This window comes from Myotis nattereri (genome assembly GCF_964212035.1).
Source record: "Myotis nattereri genome assembly, chromosome: 5".
NCBI lineage: Eukaryota > Metazoa > Chordata > Mammalia > Chiroptera > Vespertilionidae > Myotis > Myotis nattereri.
This window is the reverse complement of record NC_138080.1, coordinates 18,230,289-18,251,759: the sequence shown is the minus strand read 5'-3', so window position 1 is coordinate 18,251,759 and position 21,471 is coordinate 18,230,289. Positions and strand designations below refer to the sequence as shown.

The window sequence follows — 21,471 nt, the reverse complement described above, 5'->3', positions numbered from 1 at the left end:
GTCTAACCATGACCTCCAGGTTCATAGGTCGATCGATGCTCAATCACTGAGCTACCACAGCCAGGTGTATTTCTGACTTCTCAGGTGTATGGCTTAGGACTGGGGGTGGCCAGGGACCCCGGTCACTGACCAACATCTGTAGCTCTGGACTCTGAGGAAGGTGGGAAGAGGAACCGTGACCATGAAAGTAACAGCCCCCAGTTTGTCATGTGCACACTCTTATTCCCGGACCCATGTACCAGAGGGGGACACTGAGGGACAGGGAAGGCGGTAGCCCCCCTTGAAGGCAGCTGTGATGCACCACCCCAGGCTCCGTACCCACCACATGGGTACTCTGTGAGTCCACCAGAGGCCCCACATTTGCTGCATGAGGCAGACACCATGGGGCAGGGAGGGTCACAGCAGTCACAGGCACACAGAGATGGTCATGCCACATGCGGGCCTGGGGCCATGACACACGAAGGTACAGGTGCAGCAGGAAGGCACGGGGTTAGGCACAGGAGCCTCGAGGGTACGGACAGGGGTGTGCTTCAGGAGAGGAGGACACTGCAGCCCACAGACCAGAAAAGCTCACGGACGCACACAGCAGGGGCTGGGGCACCACAACTTTGGACTCACAATTCCTCCCCAACTGACATCGAAACCCGCAGACACACACCCCTTGGACACACGACCGCTCAGAAACACAACCGTAGGACTCACAACCCCTCTGACACAATCTGCCCCTTAGGCTCGCACCCCTCAGATTCACACCCTTTGGACACACAACCCCTGAACTCACAATCCTAGGACTCACCTCTTAGACACACAACTTTCAAAGCACAGCAGCACTCAGACCTCCACGCCCAGCCCAGCCCAGCCCACAGATGACAATCAAAGGACGGCACGGGCCTCGTCCAGACAAGCCTCGTCCGGACGCCCCACGCACCTGCTCCGCCTGGCCCCTCGGACGCGTGCGCGCGGATCTGCAGCAGCGGCTCAGAGTGACCAGCGTTCCGCGGCCACAGGTGCCTTCGAGCCGGCGGCCCTGCCCCCGGGAGCTGATTGGGCGGGACGAGATATTTGCATAGAGGGCGGGCACTCGGGCGTGGCCCCGCCTCGGAATTTCAGGGGGCGGGGTCTCAGGCTCGGAGAGACACTGAAGATGCTTACAATGCGGGAGAGGGACGGGAAGGGGTTGGATCAGGCCCGCCAGACTTTCCCGCCCGCTCGCACTGCCCCCCCCCCGCCCCCCCACCGCTACTGTGATTCTGACCCTAATTTGGAGCGCCTCTGACAACTGCCAGCCTCAATACAGGACTTCCTCCACCCTGGGTGAAATACAACTCTGCCCCTGACGGCCCGAGCCTGAGCCCTTCTCAAAGGCAGCACTGACCCTTGATCCCCCCCAGATGGAGGGACTGCAGAGTCACCTGTGTGACCCGCCACCTACAGGAGAGTGACAGACCCCCTCCGCTGCTGGGTGCCTTCCTCCACTTAAAGGTCAGCTGAAGGGGGCCTCCAAGCCTGGGCACCAGCTCAGACCTCTAAATCCACATCTTCCCTGGGACCCTAGCACCGCCCAGCGCAGGGCCAGGCCCAGAGGGGTGAGTGAATCAATGTGAAAGAGTTACAGGATGAGGATAGCGGACGGGGTAAACCTGAAGAAGCCCCCAGCCTGGAGGAGGCAGAGCAGCCACCACACACCCCTCCAGCCCCGTGGGGGTCAGGACGTCAGGAAGCCTTCCCAGAAGAGGGGACATTTACTGGGCCTTGAAGCTGGAGGAGTAGTTTGCCCCGGGGAGAAGAGTTTTCCAAGAGGGAGCAGCCCTTGTCCATGTGCAGAGGAAGCGTACAGTGGTTTTTGGTGGGTGGGATAAGGAAGATGAAGCCAGAGCAAGAGTAGATGGGATTGGGAGCCCAAGGAGAGGCTGAGAGATGGAGAGGAGGTGGTCAATTTAGGGCACATGAAGTGGGGTGCAGGTGGGTTACATGGCTGCCTGGTGTCCACCTTCTCAGAAGACCACAGGAGATGGCTGCACCCCTGGACTCAGGGGTGAACATGTGGAGACATTATGTGGAGGACACTGTGGCAGGGAACAGGCTTATGCCTCTTCCCATGCCTCAGTTTACCCATCTGTGATGTGAGAATTTTGGACCCCTAGCCTGGGCACATGTTCCTCTCTGGACATAAAAGCTAGGGCTCACACTGTATCATAGGTAGGAGTCGAGGGTCCTGCTCCCTGCCCCTGCCACCACTGCCCTTGGTGTCCAATGCCAGACACTCAGGTGTTCCCAGGACACACCAGGGCCCAGGCCAGTCTGGGGGCTTCTGCCTCAACTCCAAGGTGCAGAACAAGGCTTGGGAAGCGTGGAGGTGGCTGGGGAGCCCCAGGCCCCCCGAGGGCCACTCTGTTTACCTGCTGCGGCCTGCCATCTCTGATGCAACAGGCAGGCTCTGGTTACATAAGGGCAGCAGCTGGAGCAGCTCTGGGAGCAGCTGGGGCATGGCAGGAAGGGCGGGCAGAGCTGAGTTGGCTGGGGCTGCCCCTGCACCCCCACCTACCTCCTGCCCTCTCCCGCCATTGAGGCTCCCTCCTGTGTTCCTGGCCCCATTTCATCTTCTATTACTCACACCCTATTTTCTATAATGGCCCTTCCTTTTTTCCCGTGCCCCTGTTCCTATCCTATACTATCCCCACCACTGGCTGTGTCACTTTGTGGCCCCCCGTCCCCCATTGAATATATATATATATTTCAGAGAGGAAGGGAGAGGGAGAGAGAGAGATAGAAACATCAATGATGAGAGAGAATCATTGACCGGCTGCCTCCTGCACAGCCCCTACTAGGGATCGAGCCCATAAACTGGGCAAGTGCCCTTGACCAGAATCGAACCTGGTACCCTTCAGTCCACAGGCCGGCGCTCTATCCACTGAGCCAAACCGGCCAGGGTGGGACAATCAAAATTTTTTATCTCAGTCTTTTCAGATGAGGGGACACCTTAGTTGCTGGAGTGAGATGCTGGACTGTAGAGGGGTGGGTTGGGGGTGGAAAGGGCCAGAGATGAGGGATCTGAGAGGGGGCCTGAAGATGGGGAGACAGGGGTGGGAGGGTGGTGAGGTGGAAAAGCCGCTTCCCCCAAGTCCCTTTTTCCAGATCCTCTCCCACATGTCAGCAGGGGAAGGCTGTGAAGGACTCTCCATGGCAAGGACAGTGTGGTCTGGCAGACAGAACCTCAGGTTAAAGAACCCTGGTCCCCATCCCAGCTCCAATGTCCTCTCACTGTGACTTCAAGTTAGTCACTTCACCCTTTTGAGCTTGTTTGTTGATATGAAAAGTGGGGACAATAGCAGCCCCTCCTTCTCGGGGAGAACCTTTTAAGGCTTACCTTCCCACTCCTCCAAAAGCTTTCCATATCCCCCCTCCCATTTGGGATTCTTCCACACCCATTCCTCCTTCCAGTCCAGTGCTGACTCAGCGGTTTTGGGGTGTATGTCTAGCTCTGTCTCACCAGCCTGGGGGCTCCTCAGGGCCAGGCCCAGTATGTAACAGCACCAAAGGGTGTCTCCATAGGTTTCTTACACCACTGGAGCGGGTATGAGTGGTGGAGGGGCATGGGGACCAAGTTTGGGACATCCAGAGGCCTCACTGAGGGATATGACAAGGCTAGGAAGGGACTTCCCAAGGGCAGGACCCTTCAGAGCAGGGCGGAAATAAAACCATGATTTGGACCAGGCGATAAGAACTAAAAGCCAAACTCAAGTCTGATTCCCGCCTTGACCACTGCAGACCAACCTGGGGCATTGCTGCCTTCCTGGGCCTTTTATCCACCTGCAGATCTGAAGGAGCCTCAGGAGGGGCGGGAGTGGGCTGGGATCCATTCCCACCCCCATGGGTGCTAGACTCCTGCCCCAAGGCACGGGGAGCTCACTGCCTCTCCTGGCTGTCCACCTAACTCTGGGGCTCTGCTAGAAGCAAGTCCTACTGAGCAGGAAGGCCACACCAGGAGGAGGGGAGATCAGGAGCGCATGGGGGCAGATGCGGATCCTGCTGAGTAGTCCGGGCTCAGGGAGCCTCAGCTCGCTCTCTGAAAAATGGAATCTAGGATGTACGGGGTAAAAAGGGGAAAGGGTCACAATGCCCCACTGCGATCAGCCGGGAATGAGGACAATGACCTTTTAGGGGGCGAGTGCCAGCCAAACCTTTGCCTCTTGCGCCCCCTGGCGGCCAGCTGTTAAGGGGGTGTTTGTGGGTGTGAAGGGCGAAGTGGCCATGCAAATAAGATGCAAATTACCAGCACCCACTCCTTCCTGTGGGCCTTTGGACTCCGTGTGAGGGATCTGACAGTCCAGAATCGTCTTTGGCTAAGGTTGTGTCCTGGGGCTGTGGGTGGCGGGGAACCCTGGAAGGGTCTGGGGCACCCCACAGCTGTTTCCTACTACCTCACAGTGCCCTTGGGGTATGTGTAGTTACCTCACTTAGCAGCCTTTCTTGCTGGCCTGTCTTGCTCACCAGGGCATCCCCTGGGCCGGCAGGGCCTGGCGCACAGAGGACAGTCAATATTTGCTGGACAAATGATTGCATGGTGGACAGGTAGAAGGAGGGACAATTACAGGTACTTTCAGAGCAGGCAAGAAGAGTGATGCTGTGGGGACCACACACTAGTCAGGGCCTCAATGGGTTGGACCTGAGGTCCCTCCTTCCCCTCAAACTGAGCTGGGGTGGTGGGGAGGCAGAATAGCAGCATGGAGGCCCCCTAATACACTCTAGGAGGGGAGAGAGGACTGACTTGACACCTCCTGTGTCCTTAAACCCTCTCCCAGGCCCTCAGGCTCCTCCACAGCCCTGACACCACACCGGGACCCTGTTTCTCCCCTAGGTTGCCCCTGGCCCTTGCCACCCTTCTCTCCCAACCACCCACAGTGCCAAGGGGAATGGGGAGGGTCCTCCCAGAGCAGTGGGCCTGATGTATCTTCCCGATACATTTTGCTGGACACTGTGTCGACACAGCTGGCCTCGGAGGTGTACAGACTATGGGTCATGACCTCCTAAGCCTAGAATTGGAAGAGATCAGTATAGGCTCTTCTGCAGTTAGCAGAAAGACTCAAAGCAATTTTGGCAAATACAGTAATTGAGGGCACAGCTGGACACGGTCAGGTACAGCTGGACTCAGGGTCCCAGGGTGACTTCATCTGGCCGACGCCCGGGGTGTGTTTCTGCTTGAGGCAGAATCCGGCCAGGCAAGCAAGTACACGAATGTCCACCTCAGCTGTAGAAAAGGTCCAGTCCAGCCTTCCTTGGCCAGATGGAGAAAGGCAGGACGAGAGAGGGTCAGTTCCAGGCCCGTGTCACACAGCATGTCAGAGGCAAGGCTGGGACAAAACCAGGCGGGGGTCTGGTCTCTTTAGCTGCGTGGCCTTGCCCAGGTCACACCGCCTCTGCATTTATTTTCCCATCTGTATCTGAGGGCGACACCTGCCTACGGGGCTGAGGATGAGAGGTGACCATGGCAGAGCCCAGCACAGTGTAATCTATGGGGATGAACACGTGGCAGTTATTGGTCCAAGGAAACATGCTGATGCGGGGTAGGAATCCCCGGGCAGCAAAGGGGGCATTACGGCTGGCCTGGGGGTGGCAGGCAGGAGCGGGAAAACTGCCACCTCTGCCACCTGATGAGTCACTTCCAAGAAGGAAAAGCAGAGACCAGAGAGGGGGAGTGACTTGCTCAGGGTCACACAGCAGGTCAGTGGTGGAGCAAGGAGTCCAGAGTTGGGTGGTAATCGCCATGCCGGGCTCTGTCTGAGAGAAGGTACGTAAGTAAGGCAAGCAGCTGGCATGCGGCAGGCAGGGAAATATAGATCCACTCTGTTCAGGAGGAGTCCTTGGGATCAGGACAGGGCCTATGACCTGAACAAGGGCAAGAAGATGGCAGAGGGAGCACGAGGGAGACGGGCTGACAATGAGCCTGAGCAGCAGAGGCCCTAGGTCTCCCTCACCCTGGACCCCCCCCACCCTCACCCCCCCCACTGACCAAACCACCCTACAAGCCCAAGTGGTTAGATGGTAAATCCCTTCTTGGACAACAAAAGGGTGGGTTAGTTGAGAGCATGGAACGCAGGAAGGCTCCTGGCCCCACTCAGCACTGACCTGGTTGGAGGGGCCAAAGCACCTCCAAGTCTCTTCTGGGATCAGGCCGAGGAGGGTGGGGGCAACTCCTCGGGGCTGGAATAAAACATGTGCGGTGTTCGTGAGACCAGAGTCAGAGGCCTGCTCAGCTAGGTTGGACTGTGCATAGGGTCACCCTCCCAAGACCCCGGGCCTGAGCCTTCAGGGCATCCTTGGTAAAAATGGGACCAGCCACCTACTTCAGAGGTCACGGCTGGGACTCATGCATGTCTGGGAACTTCAAACCCACAGGTCTTGCAAAGAGAGATGTTAGCAGCAGCGTGGAGCTTTCAGAAAAGCATTTTGCATTTTCACAACAGCAGGGACAGCAGGGCATTTGAAAGCACTTGGAAAAACCACAAGTTCAAAGTAAAAGCTATAGCTTTTTGAGGCCCTACTGAGTGCAGGGCGCGGTGCAAGGCACTTTACAGTCAACTCTAGTGATGACTGTCACCAATAGCAGCAGAACAGCAAACCCAGGTAAACCCTAGCATGCTACCTCAGGATTGCTGCACATCCGTTTTACACATTCACCAGGCTTTTGTTTGAATGATTCTCACGTTTTAGTTATCCAACACAGCAACACAGAGGTTTTCTTTTTTTCTAAATATCTCGTGGGGGACAGGCAGGCCAGAACCCCAAACTACAGGAGCCAGAGACATCTCGAAGTAGAGTTATGGCTTACAGCATGTGTGTATGTGTGTGTTCAAATGCATATTTATTAAGTTATGAAAAACAAAAAGAACTCCTTCCCCAAAACTCTCTCCTCAGTGTGCAAGGACTGGAGTGCTTTTCATGTTCATGCCAGTTGTCTTCAGCTCAAAGCTTCCTCCAGCTCTGGGCAGCCTCCCTGCTGGCTGCCTCCCTCCCTGACCCCATCTCCCCCTCGCTCACCTGCTCCAGCCACACCCATCCTCTAGATGTTCCGCCAGCACACCCAGTGCCCCAGCCCCAGGGCTTGTCCTCACCACTGCCCTGCCTGCAACATCATCCCCAGTCATTTCTGTCAGCAAATCTTTCAGGCCTTCGCTCCCATTTCCTCCGACTCATCAGAGACGCCCCATATTCCCTTTTTTCCTCTGCACACTTCGGAAGTGCTCTGGTCTGTTCCGTGTGTACCTGGTTGCTGTGTGTCTCCCTGTGAAACCACAGCAGACCTGTCCTGGTCACCTCTCTGTCCCCAGGACCAGCCCAGGACCAGGCACACAGCAGAGCTCAGGATCTGGGTGCTGAGTGACTGCACTCTGCTGCCACAGACACAACGGACAAGAGGAAGGCGCAGGCATTGAGAGATGAGGAGAGGAAGCTGTCCAAGGAGCGATAGCGGCAGTTCCTGGCTGAGTGGCGAAGGTTCTGGCGGAGGCGGAGGCAGCAGGGGTGGGTGGTCCTGGGAGCTACCTGTGGCCCTGGGTGGCATTCATGTGGTCCCGGATGCTGATGGCCTGTTTGAGGAGCCCCTCCACACTGCGGAAGTAGACACTGCTGTCGACAAGGTTCTTCACGGCACTATAATGGGAAGAGAGACCCAGCAGGCACCACCCTGCCGCACCCACCAACTGGAGCCTAGCAGGTTCCTGGGGGACTCTGTGGGCCTCCCTGAGGGCTCGTCAGGAGCTCAAAGTTTAGATTTTCCTGCCAAGACGCGAGGGGCCTTGCGAATGCCAGAAAGTCACCTGTGCAACATCTGCATAGAAAAAAAAGTGTCCTATTGTGTGGTTTTATTTTGTTTGTTGTTAATCCTCATCTGAGAATATTTTTTCCATTGATATTTAGAGAGAGTGGGAAGGAGGGAAGGAGGGGGAAAGAAGAGAGATAGAGAGAGAGAGAGAAAGAGAGAGAGAGAGAGAGAGAGAGAGAGAGAGAGAGAGAGAGAGAAACATGGATGAGAGAGAGACACATCGATCAGTTGCCTTCCGTACGCATGGAGACCAGGGCTGCGGATTGAACCCGCAACCCAGATAGGTGTCCTTGTCCAGGAATTGAACCCCTAACCCTTCGTTTCAACTGCTGAGACACACTGACCAGAACTAAAAGTGTGGTTTCCGTTTGTTAAAGAAAAAAAAATCCCTTCTATTTATTATCAGAGGCCTGCTTGAAAATGGCCACGAGATGAAGGGGAGGAGCGTTCACTGTTTCTCACTCTGTTAACTTGTTCATCTTATGCCACCAAGTGTAGTCAGCTTTTCTAGTATTTGATTGCCCAACTTGATTTAAAAACTCACTAATAAAACATGAAAATAAAGAAATGAAAAAAGAAAAAATCTTCACTAACATAAGCTCACTATTCAATAGTTTACCCCAATTTAACATCTTTCAATTTTACACCAACCATTAACACTGCATAAAGCATTTCAAATAACTAAAAGCCAAGGGCTCACCCTGGCCAGTGTGGCTCAGCTGGCTGAGCGTCGTCCCATGCACTGAAAGGTTGCTGGTTCCATTCCCAGTCAGGGCACATGACCAGGTTGCAGGTTCAATCCCTGGTCTGGGCGCATACGGGAGGCAACCGATCAATGTTTATTTCTGTCTCTCTCCCTCTCCCTTCCTCTCTCTAAAATCAATAAAAACATATTTTAAAAAAATAAATAAATAAAAGCCAAGGGCTCTTTCATGCCCATAACGCCATGGACGCCCATCCTCAGGAAGACGCCATTAGTCCCGGTCACCCCTGTCCCAGTGGGGGGACTAGGACTGATGATGGCAGAACACTCAGTTCAGGGGCCCCAGCAGCAGGACTTCCTTTCAAGGAACCTTCACCCACACAGCAGAAGCCGGCAAGCAAACCCCACAGTGCCAGGATGAGAAATGGTGGGAGTGTCCAGCCTCCACCAAATGACCCACAGGCCATGCCAGGTGCAAACAGCATCTCTAAATAAAGTGGCCAAACTCCTGAGGCAAATGGAACAAGCCAGGGCATTAAATACAGTCCCAGAAACCAACAGAAGTGCAGGAGAAAAGGCCAGCAGAACTGCCATAACGCAAAAAAACACCAACTACCGTCTTTCACCCTCAGGCATCTTTTCCCTGGGGCGGAGGAGACCATCTGAAGATTTAGAGAAAATTTAAACAACAAAAACACAAAAACAGTCCGAGCTGGTTTGGCTCAGTAGATAGAGCATCGGACTGTGGACTGAAGGGTCGCAGGTTCGATTCCGTCAAGGGCACATGCCTGGGTTGAGGGCTCGATCCCTCGTTGGGGGCATGCAAGAGGCTGCCAGTCAATGATTCTCTCTCATCATTGATGTTTCTCTCTCTCTCTCTCTCTCTCTCCCCCTCTCCCTTCCCCACTGAAATCAATAAAGATATACTTTAAAAAAAACAACAAAACCCCCCACAAATGGTACATCCACATTCATAGCAGTATTATTCACAATAGCTAAAACACGGAAGCAACCCAGCCCTGGCCAGTATACTCAATTGGTTGGAGCATCATCCCGTTACCTGAAGGGTCATGGGTTTGATTCCTGATGGGGGCACATGCCCAGGTTGCAGGGTTCAGTCCCCAGTTGAGAGGCAACCAATCGATGTGCTTTTCTCTCAAATTGGTGTTTCTCTCTCTCCCTTCCTCTCTCTAAAATCAATAAATATATCCTCAGGTAAAGATATTAAAAAAGAAAATTAAATAGAAAACAAGAGCCCTGGCCATTTTGCTCAGCGGTTAGAGCGTCGGCCTGTGGACCCAAGGGGCAATGGGGAGGAATAAGGACATATATGTAATACCTTAGTCAATAAAGAAAAAAAGTAAAAAGGCAACAGAAAACAACAACAAACAACAAACCATGGAAGCAACACAAATGCCCACTGACAAATGAATGGATAAACAAAATGTGGAATTTTACTCAGCCTTAAAGAGGAAGAAAATCCCAGCACATACTATCACATGGACGAGCCTTGAGGACATTACTCTAAATCAAGGATGTCAAACTCGCCGCAGGCGGCCCACTGGCCATGAGTTTGACATGTTTGCTCTAAATCAGTGGTTCTCAACCTTCTGGCCCTTTAAATACAGTTCCTCATGTTGTGACCCAACCATAAAATTATTTTCGTTGCTACTTCATAACTGTAATGTTGCTACTGTTATGAATCGTAATGTAAATATCTGATATGCAGGATGGTCTTAGGCGATCCCTGTGAAAGGGTCGTTCGACCGCCAAAGGGGTCGCGACCCACAGGTTGAGAACCGCTGCTCTAAATGAAGGAAGACAGACACAAAAAGACAAATACTGTATGACTCCATTCATGTGAGGTCCCTAGAGCAGTCAAATTATAGAAACAGAAAATAGAAAGGTGGGTGCCAGGGGCTGGGGGAGGAGGATGGGAGTTAGTGTTTAATGGAAACAGAGTTGCAGTTGTGCAAGATGAAAAGTTCTGGAGATGGATGGTGATGGTTGTCTAACAATGTGAACGTACTGAATGCCACTGAACTATATATACTTAGAAGTGGTTAAGATGACAAATCTTATGTTTCCCCATCCTTGTTACACCCTCCTATGATAGATGGGGAGGGGATCGGAGCTGGGAAGAAGCCTGCCCGAGGCACACAGAGGTTGAGCAAACAGTGAGAAGCACAGGCCTCGGCTTGAACCTGCTGTGTAGCCAGGGAAACTGAGACCCACATGCTTCCTCCCTCAGGTGGGCTTGGCAAGACAGGGCTCACCAGGGAGCTGACTGAGATGCTCCTGAATGCCCAGGCGGTGACCCCAATGCAGAGCGAGGTGATCCTGGCAATGGGGAGGCTGAGGTGCTCACCTACAGGCGTACTCCACTGTGTAGATGGCTCCCTGGCTCTGCTCCTCCCACCGTTGCATGTCGGCCTGTGGGGGTTGGGGGGTGGGGAGAGGCTGTTAGGCAGGGGGAGGCTGCCACCTCTGTCATCCCAGCTCTCTGCGATGGAGCACCCGGTCACCATGGCTGCAGAGACTGGCCCCCTCCAGTCCGCAACCTTTCTTCCTCCAACTCTCTTCCCTCACGAGTCCAGGCTTTCTGTGGACACCTAGCTGCTACATTTTGGGACCTTTGCACCAATTGTCCCCTCTCCCTGGCATGCTCTTCCCTCTAGTCTTCACACAGCTGCCTCCTTCTCACCATACAGGGAACAATTCATCTAGGCCTGCTGCTCCTTCTTCCAAATCTGCCCCACGTCTGTCCACCCACAGCCCCAGCCTGGCTCAGTGACCACATGCCTCCTTGCTGTGTTCCAGCCTTGACTCATCCCAAGAGCCCCTGCTCTACCAGCAGGCCCCAGCTCACAATGTGCAGGCCCTGCAGGGGCTGGTGCAGGGGTGCATGGGGCTCACCTTATGCTGGGCCAGTTCTGGCAGAGAGCGGCGCACATGCTCCTGGAGCCGGTAGAGGGCCACAGACGGCTCATTGGCCAGGACGTAGACGCTCTCGGTGAACTTGTCTGTGACTGGTTCCAGAGTTGACAGTGGAAGGTGGCAAAATAAGGGAAAAGGGTGCACAGACACAAAGAAACAAAGCGTAAGACTCCTGATTGCTCAGCCTCTGAGTCCAGCCAGAGCAGTGAGGAGCCTCTGGTGTCCCCTCCAGCAGCTGGGTCACCCGTGGCCCAGGAGAGAGGTTGAAGGACATGGTCACAGATGGCCTCATTCATATTATCAATGCATCCAGTGCACTCATGATCTTTCCCCTCCCAATTCTACTTGTAGTGGACACTGCTGCTGCCCACTCGGATCTCCTCGAATTCCTTTTACCCCAGTGAATAAATCTGAGATTCCTCCTAGAAGGATCCACTGGTTACTGGATCTGAGAGTTTGCTTATATCCCTGGGGGGCCCTCAGCCATGACAGACCACTGAGGAGTATGAAGTCTGTGCCCCCTGCTGTGTGGGGACAGCTGGGAGGTGTGACTCACGCCCCTAAAACTCCTTGCCAGGCCAGGCTGAGACCAACCTCTGAGGGATTTTACCTGCGGTGGCTCTTTGCTCCGCCTCCTCCCCAGCCCTGCTCTGTTCCCCTCTAGTCTGTGGGGCTCTCCTGGTAAGTTAACTACACGCAAATCCTCATCCCAGGGTCTGCATTCCCAGTCAGCTGGTCATCCACGCCATCCATGAGGAGATCTTTTGGTTCTGACACAAAACAAAGCCCAGCCTCACCCATGCTTATCACTGCACTGACCCCACTGGTCCAGGTATGGCCGCTTCCCACCTGGATGCTAGACTCAGCCCCTCCTGCCAACAGACCCATATGCACACAGCAGATGGAGTGAACTCCCAGGGAACACATCAAATATGACCCTCCCTTGCTTGGAAGCCTCCATGGCTCCCATCAGCCAGAGAATAAAATCTGCTTTCCTCACCATGGCCCTTAAGGTCCTGTATGTTCTGCTGCTGTTGACTTCCCTGCCCTCTTTGCCTTCTGCCTGGGCCCAATGCCTCCTGGCTGTTACTTGGACACTCCCAGCACTGCCCAAAAGAACTCTCTGAGATGACTCAAAGGTTTTATAATCTATACCGTCCAATGAGGTAGCCACTACTGGGCACCTGAAATGTGACTAATGTGACTCAGAAACTGATTTTTTAACTTTAATTAATTTAAATACCCATAAATACTGTGACCAGTAGCTACTGTATTACAGCAAAGCTCTGAACACTTTGCCACCTCAGGGCCTCTGCCTGTGTTGTTCCTGCCACTGACACTACCCCTCCCCCCACCCCCACCCCCACCCCCAGCTTCATCCCTCATGTCTCAGCTGAAATGTCACCTCCTGGGCAAAGCCTTCCCTAATCACCAAGAATAAACACATGTCCCTCATTCCCAACCTCAGCACCCTGTTCGTTTCTCTTATATTTAAATTCTCGTGTTTTACTAAGTTACGTAGTTATAGAAAAAAATATTAAAGCTTGGATTTGTGAGGACGGGAGCTTCTCTGAGCCTCAGTTCCCCATTTGTAAAAATGCAATGATAACAGTGCCCACTCTCAAGGTTTGCTACAGAGATGATCCTATGCTACTGCCCAGGGCAGTGTGGTTGGCAAGAGAGAGAACGCTGGCATGTCTGGGAATCAAAGGACGCCGTGCATTAGTCTGTCCAGTGTGAATCAGTCCAGCTCACCAGCCCAGCCTGCCACCTCCAAACTGTATCGTTATAGAAACGGTTACCCTCTTAGGCCTCCTCCTTTAGAAAATGAGCATGTAATAGCTTACAGCTGGGTTCTTACAAAAGTGGTGGAATTAAATGTATTTGTGCCTTCTAACTAATTAGAAATAATGTGTGCCCGGCCGGTGTGGCTCAATGGTTGAGCCTTGACCTATGAATCAGGAGGTCATGGTTGAATTCCTGGTGAGGGCACATGCCCAGGTTTTGGGCTTGATCTCCAGGGTAGGAGGTATGCTGGAGGCAGCGGATCAATGATTCTCTTATCAGTGATGTTTCTAAAAAATTTTTTTTATTGATTTCAGAGAGGAAGGGAGAGGAAAAGTGAGATAGAAACATCAATGATGAGAGAATCATTGATCAGTTACCTCATGCACGCCCCACACTGAAGAGGGACCCGCAATCCTGGCATGTGCCCTGACCGGAATCGAATCCTGATTTCCTGATCGACGCTCAACCACTGAGCCACACCAGCTGGGCATCAGTGATGTTTCTCTCTCTCTCATCTCTCCCTTCCTCTCCGAAATCAATACAAAAATAATTTTTTAAAGATATAACGTGTGTGATAAAATAACAAGAGACTTCATAATTTAGAACGCTTATGGCATTTTGTAATTTGTAACTATGGGATTATAAATATATGGGATTATAAATATATATATATAAAAAAGTCAATGTAAACACACAAATACGTAACTATAAAGCAGTGGTTCTCAACCTTGGCTGCACATTAGAATCACCTGGGAATCTTTTTAAAATCCTGATTTCTGGGCCTCATCCTCTGGAAATTGTTTCTTTCTTACTAATGTGGCCTCACCCCATAACAAAGAAACAGAATTTCCGGAGGATGGGGCCCAGAAATCAGGATTTTAAAAAGATTCCCAGGTGATTCTAATGTGCAGCCAAGGTTGAGAACCACTGCTATAAGGCAACAATACGCACGGCTGCCACGCCCGAGCTTTCTTCCAGGGCATTACCAATGTCAGTTCATCGCGTTCTCACAAGCCTATGAAGGGAGGGAGGAGGACTATACTCCCCATTTTACAGATGACAAAACCGAGGCACGGGGACTAAAGCTTTCAAAACTAGTCAGAGGCCGAACCAGGATTCGATGGCAGTTCAATCTGCCTGCCCCTCACGCTCCCTCCCCGTCTTTGCCACCCCCCACCCCCTGTCAAGATGCCCCTCCGCGAGTTCCTGGGCTCTTCGTACAGCCCGGCGCCTCGCATTACCTTTCTTCCCCTTGAGCTGCATCTCCGGTTCCTCCATAGCGACGGAGGCCCGTTAAGCTTGAAAACCGGAACCGGAAGCTGGAGGTGGTGACAGCTCCCTAAACCTTCCCCTGCGAAACCGCACTAAGCCCTGCCACTATTCCAGTACCCATTGCCTGCCCTCCGTTCCTCCATCTCTACCGAACCCGGATAGGGGCCGTGAGTGAGAGACCGGGGAAGGGGCCACACCGGGAGGCAGGTGAGGCGGGGCTAGGACCCCATGAAGCTCCTGGAGGGACACCGTGGAAGGGAAGAACCCCTTTTCCAGGGGCGGATGAATTGGGGAACGCTCTACACACCGCTCACTGCGGACCGTAGTAACGGCCTCTTTGCACCTCACTGCCATCAAATCCCTGCACATGTTCATGAGCCCCCACCACCCAGAGGGAGCACTGTGGTGGACGGGGACGATCATGGAGTCACCCCTTTAAATCCTGGACGCCCCGCCTGCTCCCGCCCCCTTACCCTGGAGGGAGAAAGCCCCGCCTTCCCGCCCCAAACTGGAGCCGATTGGCTTCTAACAGGCGCAATGAGATCCACCGAGCCCTCTGAGGCCCCGCCCACTTCTCTGACCCCGCGGGACTAGAAGGCACAGGAGCAATTGCACTGCTCGGACTCCAGCGGAAACCACGCCCCCTCCAATCCTTAAAGGGCCAGAAGCAGCTCCTACTGCTCCTGCCCTTCCGCACTTTTGGGGGGCAGGGTGCGCAGGCGCAGTGGGGGACCTCTGGGGTGGGGGTAGTGGTCGAGTATCAAGTTGCTCTCTGTCCCGGCAGAAGAAGCCAGAGCGCTGACTATCCAGGCTCCAGCTTGCTCCCCGCTACATCAATTGGAGGGGAAAAGTTTGTGAATTGGGCCTCCAAGTTTTGGGGGATCCGGGCTTGCGGCGAGGGGTGACAGAGAAGGTTCGTGGAAGGTGAGTGAACCTCCTGGATCGGCTTGGAGGGACGGGTGGGATGGAACCAATTACATCTTTGTTGATCCCTCCGTCATTCCGGGGACCACCCTCCAAAAAAATAACCACAGCGAACATTTATGAAGCTCTGCCGGTTTCAGGCCCCCTGCTTAGCTATGTACAGATATGACTTCTTTTAGACCTCATTTCCCCGTCTTATTAATGAGGATACAAGTTTAGAGTAGGTAAGGCATGTGCCCAAGTTCTCAGAGCCTGTAAGTGGAAGGACTCCAACCCAGACAGTTGACCTCAGAGCCAGGACTTCTAAGCAATGACTGTTGGATGTGTCCTGGTGGTGGTGGAGCGTGGGCCTGAAAAGGAATTGGACTGTGATTTAATTTCCCTGCTGAGCCTGAGTTTATCCACCCTCCCTGTGCAAGACCAGTTATGCAGCTGGCACCTAACTTCACAAGTCTTGTCATCTCTCCCCTTTAGGGGCCTCCATTAGCTCCCCCCCCCCCGGCCCCCATGGAGCTCACCCAGCCTTCAGAGGACCTCAGCCTGACCCAGCAGCCTCCCACCCCAGAATTTGGGGAACCTGAAGACCCCAGGGATGAGGCCCAGGATGGCTCAGACACAGTGGTGCTCAGTCTCTTCCCCTGCACCCCAGAGCCTGGGAACCCTGAACCAGATGCTGGCGCCTCTTCACCTCAGGGTAGGTACTGCCTCTGGGATGCAAGGACTGTGGAATGTTAGGGCCTCTGTTTTATGTCCCACCGCCTAGGGCATACATGTCTTCCTGCCCCACCCAGCAAGGGATTGCTTATTTGTTTTTATTATGGCAAAATCCACATAACATGGAAGTTACCATTTTAACCAGAATTGCATATAATTTAGTGGCAGTAAGTACATTTACAGTGGTGGGTAACCCCAACCTCTCTCTGTAATTCTAGAACATTTCCATCACTCAGAAGGACCTAGGTCATGACTTCCACACAGCAGCAGGACCCTAGAGCTGCCAGTGTCTCAGGAGACCGCATGGCCTTGCCCCCTACCTTATTTAACATCTCTGATGACAGGCAGGGCCCAGGACCCCACTCAGGGTACTCCGAGAGCTGCCTTTTGTGATGAGCAACAATCTCCAAATTCTTCAGGTTTTCAGGAGATGACCCACTGATGTCTATGGGACATCCCCAGATTGGCCAGTGGGTCCTATAGCTTCCAGCTTCTCAGGGCTCAGCTCCAGTAGCATCCGTGGAGTGGAAGAGAGAGTCATGCAGTGTCTTTGGAAGCTCTAAACCCCCAGGGTCTAGTTTGAAGCCCCAGAACCCTTCCTCTCTCTTCCACCAGGCAACTCCCTAAAGCACTCCACGACCCTCACCAACCGGCAGCGGGGGAATGAGGTCTCGGCCCTGCCGGCCACCCTGGACTGTGAGTGGCCCCTGTCCTTAATGGTGGTGGTGGGGGGGGGGATGGGGTGACAGGGTGGCAGGGCTGAGAGGAGCAACTTGGGACAGAAGCTAAACTGAGGCACAGAGCAAGGATGGGACAGGTGAGGACACTGCCTCTCTCTGGCCCCAGCCCTGTCCATCCACCAGCTTGCAGCCCAGGGAGAGCTGAGCCAGCTGAAGGAGCATCTGAGGAAAGGTGTGTGTCTACACCCATGTGCTTGTCTGACCTCGTGTGCTGGTATGTGCATGTGTGCTGTCATGACCTGTGAGTGTCCATGCGTGCCTGTGTCTCTGTTTGTGTACAAGCGTGGCCACTTGTGTGTATCCACGTGTGTCCCCCCATCTGACCCCAGCTGCCCCCCTGATCCCCACTCCCGCAGCTTTGGGGAGAGTGGGCAGGGGTGCAGCCCAGTGGTACCAACCCCTCCTGCCAGGCGACAACCTCATCAACAAGCCGGACGAGCGTGGCTTCACCCCCCTCATCTGGGCCTCAGCCTTCGGAGAGATAGAGACCGTCCGATTCTTGCTTGAGTGGGTGCGTCCCTGCCCAGCTGGGGACTTCCTGGGACTTGAGGGCGGCCAAGTCTCAGCTGAATCTGCCAGTGCTATGTCTTTAGATGTGGCTGCCTTGGGGACCACAGGATTCCAGGGGATCTCCCACTCCTCCCATCACCACTCTCTCTGCTCCCCCCAGGGTGCCGACCCCCACATCCTGGCCAAGGAGCGGGAGAGCGCCCTGTCACTGGCCAGCACAGGTGGCTACACAGACATCGTGGGGCTGCTGCTCGAGCGTGATGTGGACATCAACATTTACGACTGGGTGAGGCACCCCATGCGGGCCCGGGGCTCCCTGCAGGGTCTGCTCTGGATGCTAAGAACACAAGACAGACTCCTCCCCAAGACTCACAGATCTAGGTTTGGTGTTTGGTGGGAAGGGAGGGAGGGAGGAGCCAATAAATAAACACTCAGCTGAGCTGTAGTGGATAATGCTGTGATGGCAGTCGCCTAGGCAGCCGGCGATCTGCACAGCCAAGGGAGGAGGTCAGGGAGGCCTACCTGGAAGAGGGACATGGAAGCTGAGCCCCAAAGGAGTAGCTAGACCTGCCAGGTGACAAACAAGAGAAGGAACCAAAAAAAAAAAAAAAGAGAGAGAAGGAACCACATTAAATTGGAGGGTGCTGGGTGGTGTGAGAATCCAGTAAAGGTAGTGCTGGTTGCCCCTGCCCCTGACAGAATGGAGGGACGCCACTGCTCTATGCCGTGCGTGGGAACCATGTGAAGTGCGTGGAGGCCTTACTGGGTGAGTGGGAGTAGAGGCTGACCTGGGAGCCCAAGAGCTCTAGCTGGCACTGCAAGAATCCCGCGGGCCAGGGAGGGGCCAGAGCGCTGCTTGAACAGATCTTGCCTGCTTTTCCCAAAGGACTGATCAGGGGGCAGGAGGTGGTGGGACACCACAGGGGTCTGGCCTCAGGGACCCTGGAGGTGGGAGTTCTGTTGGCCCCATTCTCAGGAGAGCTCAGTCTCTTGTCCAGGGCCACATGGGCAACCAACAGACCTGGGGCTTTGTCTTTGGGGGTCACTGGATCTCCAGAGTCCCACACCCCATTCTGGGCTCCCAGTCCTCCCCTGCAGCACCTGCTCTGCTTTGTAGCCCGAGGAGCTGATCTCACCACTGAAGCTGACTCTGGCTACACCCCAATGGATCTCGCTGTGGCTCTGGGATACCGGAAAGGTCAGCCTGAGACACATGGGGAAGTGACAGGGCGCTGTAGATGGTGTGACCAGAGAGGGTACAGGGGCATACCTCCTGGATACTGGCAACAAGAGTGTTCACGTTAGCAAGCATTGAGTGCCACTGTGTACCTGGCTTGGGCATGTGCTAGGCCACATTCTCGGGGCTCCCTATGATTTGGACTGAGGTCATGATGGAGGACACTCAGGCACTGAGAGGCCCAAAGGCGGCCCTGGCCCCACCTCAGGATGGATGGGGGCGTCACAGTGGGCTTCCTGGGGACCAAGGGGGAGGGAGGATGGCCCAGGCTGGAGGAACATCTCATGCAGAGGCCTGGCAGGGTGAGGACACCCAGAAGGAGGGGGCCGGTCACAGTGCACAGGGCCATGGAGGCCACTCTGAGGCAGGAAGTGGGTATAAGGAGAGACCCCAGTTTGACTCACTTCTCCATTTGCTTCCCCACCCATGAAATGGGGTGATCCTAACAGAACCAACCCCTGGGGTCAAGGGGGGGATTGATGGTTTGGGAAATATCCCCTCCGTTCTTCAAGGAGTCTTCCATTTGGGATAAATCAATCTTCATAGCCCTTCTTGTCCTTTCATACATATAACAATTCACCAATTTTGTTTTACAAGGAATATTTTTATGACTCTGAAATGCCTCCAAAAACATTTTTATAAACTTAGGGGAAACGGAGGTTCCTGGGACAGGGGCTCAGTCTCCCCAGCTGTGTCCTGGGAGGAGTGTGGATTTATCTATGTACGAAATCCATGTCCCAGTGCAGGGAGGCCCCTGTTGGTCCCCAGAGGGAAGGGCGTAGTTCTCAAGGCAGGAACCCCGGGAAAGGCAGGGCGCAGGTGGGCGTGTTTCTCTGCAGCCCCAGTTCCATTCATGGCCCACGTTTTCCTTGTCCTGTTTCCAGTGCAACAGGTGATCGAGAACCACATCCTCAAGCTCTTCCAGAATAACCTGGTACCTGACGATCCTGAGTGAAGGCCGCCCCCCGCCCCCAAAGGGACTCAGACACTCAGGGAACAAAGCGGTCGACCCAGAGTTGGGGGAACCCAGAACTGGCTTCAAAGGCAGCTCCTGGACAGATGGTGGGAGGGATCCTTCCCAGCAGAAATCAATAAACCTGTGCAGAACTTGAAGGACTGTGCTGTGCTTCCATGAGGGTTTCCTGGAGGCGGCGGCTGCCCAGTGGCCTCACACCTTCTCCCCCAGCACTCTCAGGTGGTAGATGACCACACGGCCAAAGAAGTCAGTGAGGTCCTCAAATGTTACCTTCAGCTGGTCCACTTCAGCAGCCGGTACAGGAAAGGTGTGAGCATAGCAGTCAAGGGAAACGGCTTACCGTTTAACTGTCTGCAACCCCTACCCAGTCCCGGCTCAGACGGGCTGTAGGTCCCTGAGACTCACACAGAACAGATTACCATCAGCCCATCTCACAGATGAAGTAACGCAGGCCTGGAGGCCGCTTGCTGGAGGTCGCACACACCACCGGCAGCTTGCAGAGGCACAGACCACCCCCACCCCAGAAGCCCCGGTAGGATATCTGAATGGAGTTGTTGTCTTCAGGGTAGAAGTCCACAATCTTATTGAGAGCCTCGCTCCTCTGAGAACCTGCAGCAGGGAGACAGGCAGACTGTGAGGCCGGGGTGTCCCCTGCGACCCCTTCTCCCCCTCTTCCAGGGCCTCCCAGTACCTTCTAGGCAGCCCCGGCGACTGGAGAAACCGCCCTGGAACTGGATCTGCAGCTGGGAGACACGGATGCGCTGGGGGAACTCGAGGACCACCCACTGGGAGGGGCCCTGGAAGCAGACAGGGAAACTGAGGCCCACAGTCCATTCAGGCTCAAAGCAGTGCTATGCTCTCTCTCTATTGGTGGGGGCAGGATTCAGCACCTGTTCCCTCCTGGCCAACTGTGGTGCCCGGGAGGTCTCAAGGCACCCTGGACCCCTGAATCTGGTTCACACAAGGGGCGGAGAGCTCACCTGGTCCGAGTTCCAGCACGTCTCCTCGTCCTGGTCGAACAGGTGCTTCTTTCCAAACTGCCGGGTGTTGCGATTCAGAACCGAACTCACCCTGGAGGCACCAGAATCAGGGCGAGGAGAGGGGCTGGGCCCGGCCCCCACCGTCCGCCCCTCCTCGCCACCGGCTTCACAAACCCCGTGCTCTATCCAGAGAGAGCTGCACCCCAAGCTGAGGAAGGGACCACTGCTGCCCGCCCCACCTCCTCAGGCCTCACCTGCTCACGGTGTCTGCACAGACCAACGAGTGGGTCATTTTAGCTCCACAAGACCGCAGGGTTCAGAGTTGGGCTCGGCACGGGTTCGAATCCCGCGCCAACGCAGCCACAACAGCGAGACAGTCCACGCCTCTGAGCTGGAACGCCCTCGCCTGCAGCACGGGACCAGAACCGGCACCACCCACCCTTCCCAGCCCTAAATGTCGCCTTGATCACCCGCTTGCCGGAAAAATCGGGGATTTTGCCAAGGACTCGAGACCAGGGGTTTGTCCTGTGGGTTTGGGGGGCGGTCGCTCCGGCTCCGAGGCTCTGTTTCTTTCGGAAAAAAGAACCAAAATCTGGACCCCGGAACCGCGCGGAGACCGCGCAGAAGCAGAGGCTTCGGCCGCGGCGCGGTCGTTCCCGGGGCGGGGTTTGACTTGAGCCCCGCCCCTGAGTGCCCGCCTCTTAAAGGGCTCGCGCCCAGTGATTGGGTTAAGGCGGGCACCTAAAAACAACTGTATGTGGGACACTGTCCTTTGGTGCCCGCAGGTACAGAGCACTGGTTTTGGAAATCGAGATACTTCTTATAATGATGTGATTCTATCTGGGGAAGTCTGCCAAATCCATCTAAC

General features: G+C 54.6%; 3 protein-coding genes across 8 annotated transcripts; 1 reads left to right on the top strand and 2 right to left on the bottom strand.

The window, feature by feature from the left end:
• Nucleotides 1-5,056: 5,056 nt before the first annotated feature.
• On the bottom strand, nucleotides 5,057-14,912 carry BORCS8 (BLOC-1 related complex subunit 8). Its single transcript, XM_081090731.1, has 6 exons — nucleotides 14,492-14,912; nucleotides 11,442-11,554; nucleotides 10,894-10,958; nucleotides 7,543-7,650; nucleotides 6,127-6,201; nucleotides 5,057-5,778 (listed from the first exon to the last, which is right to left on the bottom strand). Exons 1-5 carry the CDS (start codon nucleotides 14,526-14,528, stop codon nucleotides 6,168-6,170), a joined length of 357 nt encoding a protein of 118 aa, XP_080946857.1. The 5' UTR covers nucleotides 14,529-14,912; the 3' UTR covers nucleotides 5,057-5,778; nucleotides 6,127-6,167.
• RFXANK (regulatory factor X associated ankyrin containing protein) lies at nucleotides 14,713-19,758 on the top strand. Of its 5 annotated transcripts, none has more exons than XM_081090724.1 (9): nucleotides 15,122-15,446; nucleotides 15,921-16,140; nucleotides 16,776-16,856; nucleotides 17,007-17,072; nucleotides 17,257-17,411; nucleotides 17,571-17,696; nucleotides 18,110-18,176; nucleotides 18,528-18,608; nucleotides 19,532-19,758. In XM_081090724.1, exons 2-9 carry the CDS (start codon nucleotides 15,954-15,956, stop codon nucleotides 19,600-19,602), a joined length of 834 nt encoding a protein of 277 aa, XP_080946850.1. In that variant the 5' UTR covers nucleotides 15,122-15,446; nucleotides 15,921-15,953; the 3' UTR covers nucleotides 19,603-19,758. The 5 variants fall into 5 exon arrangements, with proteins under 5 accessions (XP_080946853.1, XP_080946850.1, XP_080946851.1 ...); XM_081090725.1 differs by having other exon boundaries at nucleotides 19,540-19,639; XM_081090728.1 differs by lacking the exon at nucleotides 18,110-18,176.
• NR2C2AP (nuclear receptor 2C2 associated protein) lies at nucleotides 19,240-21,266 on the bottom strand. 2 transcript variants are annotated; one of them, XM_081090729.1, is made up of 5 exons: nucleotides 20,858-21,266; nucleotides 20,604-20,694; nucleotides 20,315-20,420; nucleotides 20,165-20,232; nucleotides 19,240-19,932 (listed from the first exon to the last, which is right to left on the bottom strand). In XM_081090729.1, the coding sequence occupies exons 1-5, from the start codon at nucleotides 20,893-20,895 to the stop codon at nucleotides 19,816-19,818; spliced, it is 420 nt and encodes a 139-aa protein (XP_080946855.1). In that variant the 5' UTR covers nucleotides 20,896-21,266; the 3' UTR covers nucleotides 19,240-19,815. The 2 variants fall into 2 exon arrangements, with proteins under 2 accessions (XP_080946855.1, XP_080946856.1); XM_081090730.1 differs by having other exon boundaries at nucleotides 20,315-20,366; nucleotides 20,858-21,246.
• Nucleotides 21,267-21,471: the final 205 nt, after the last annotated feature.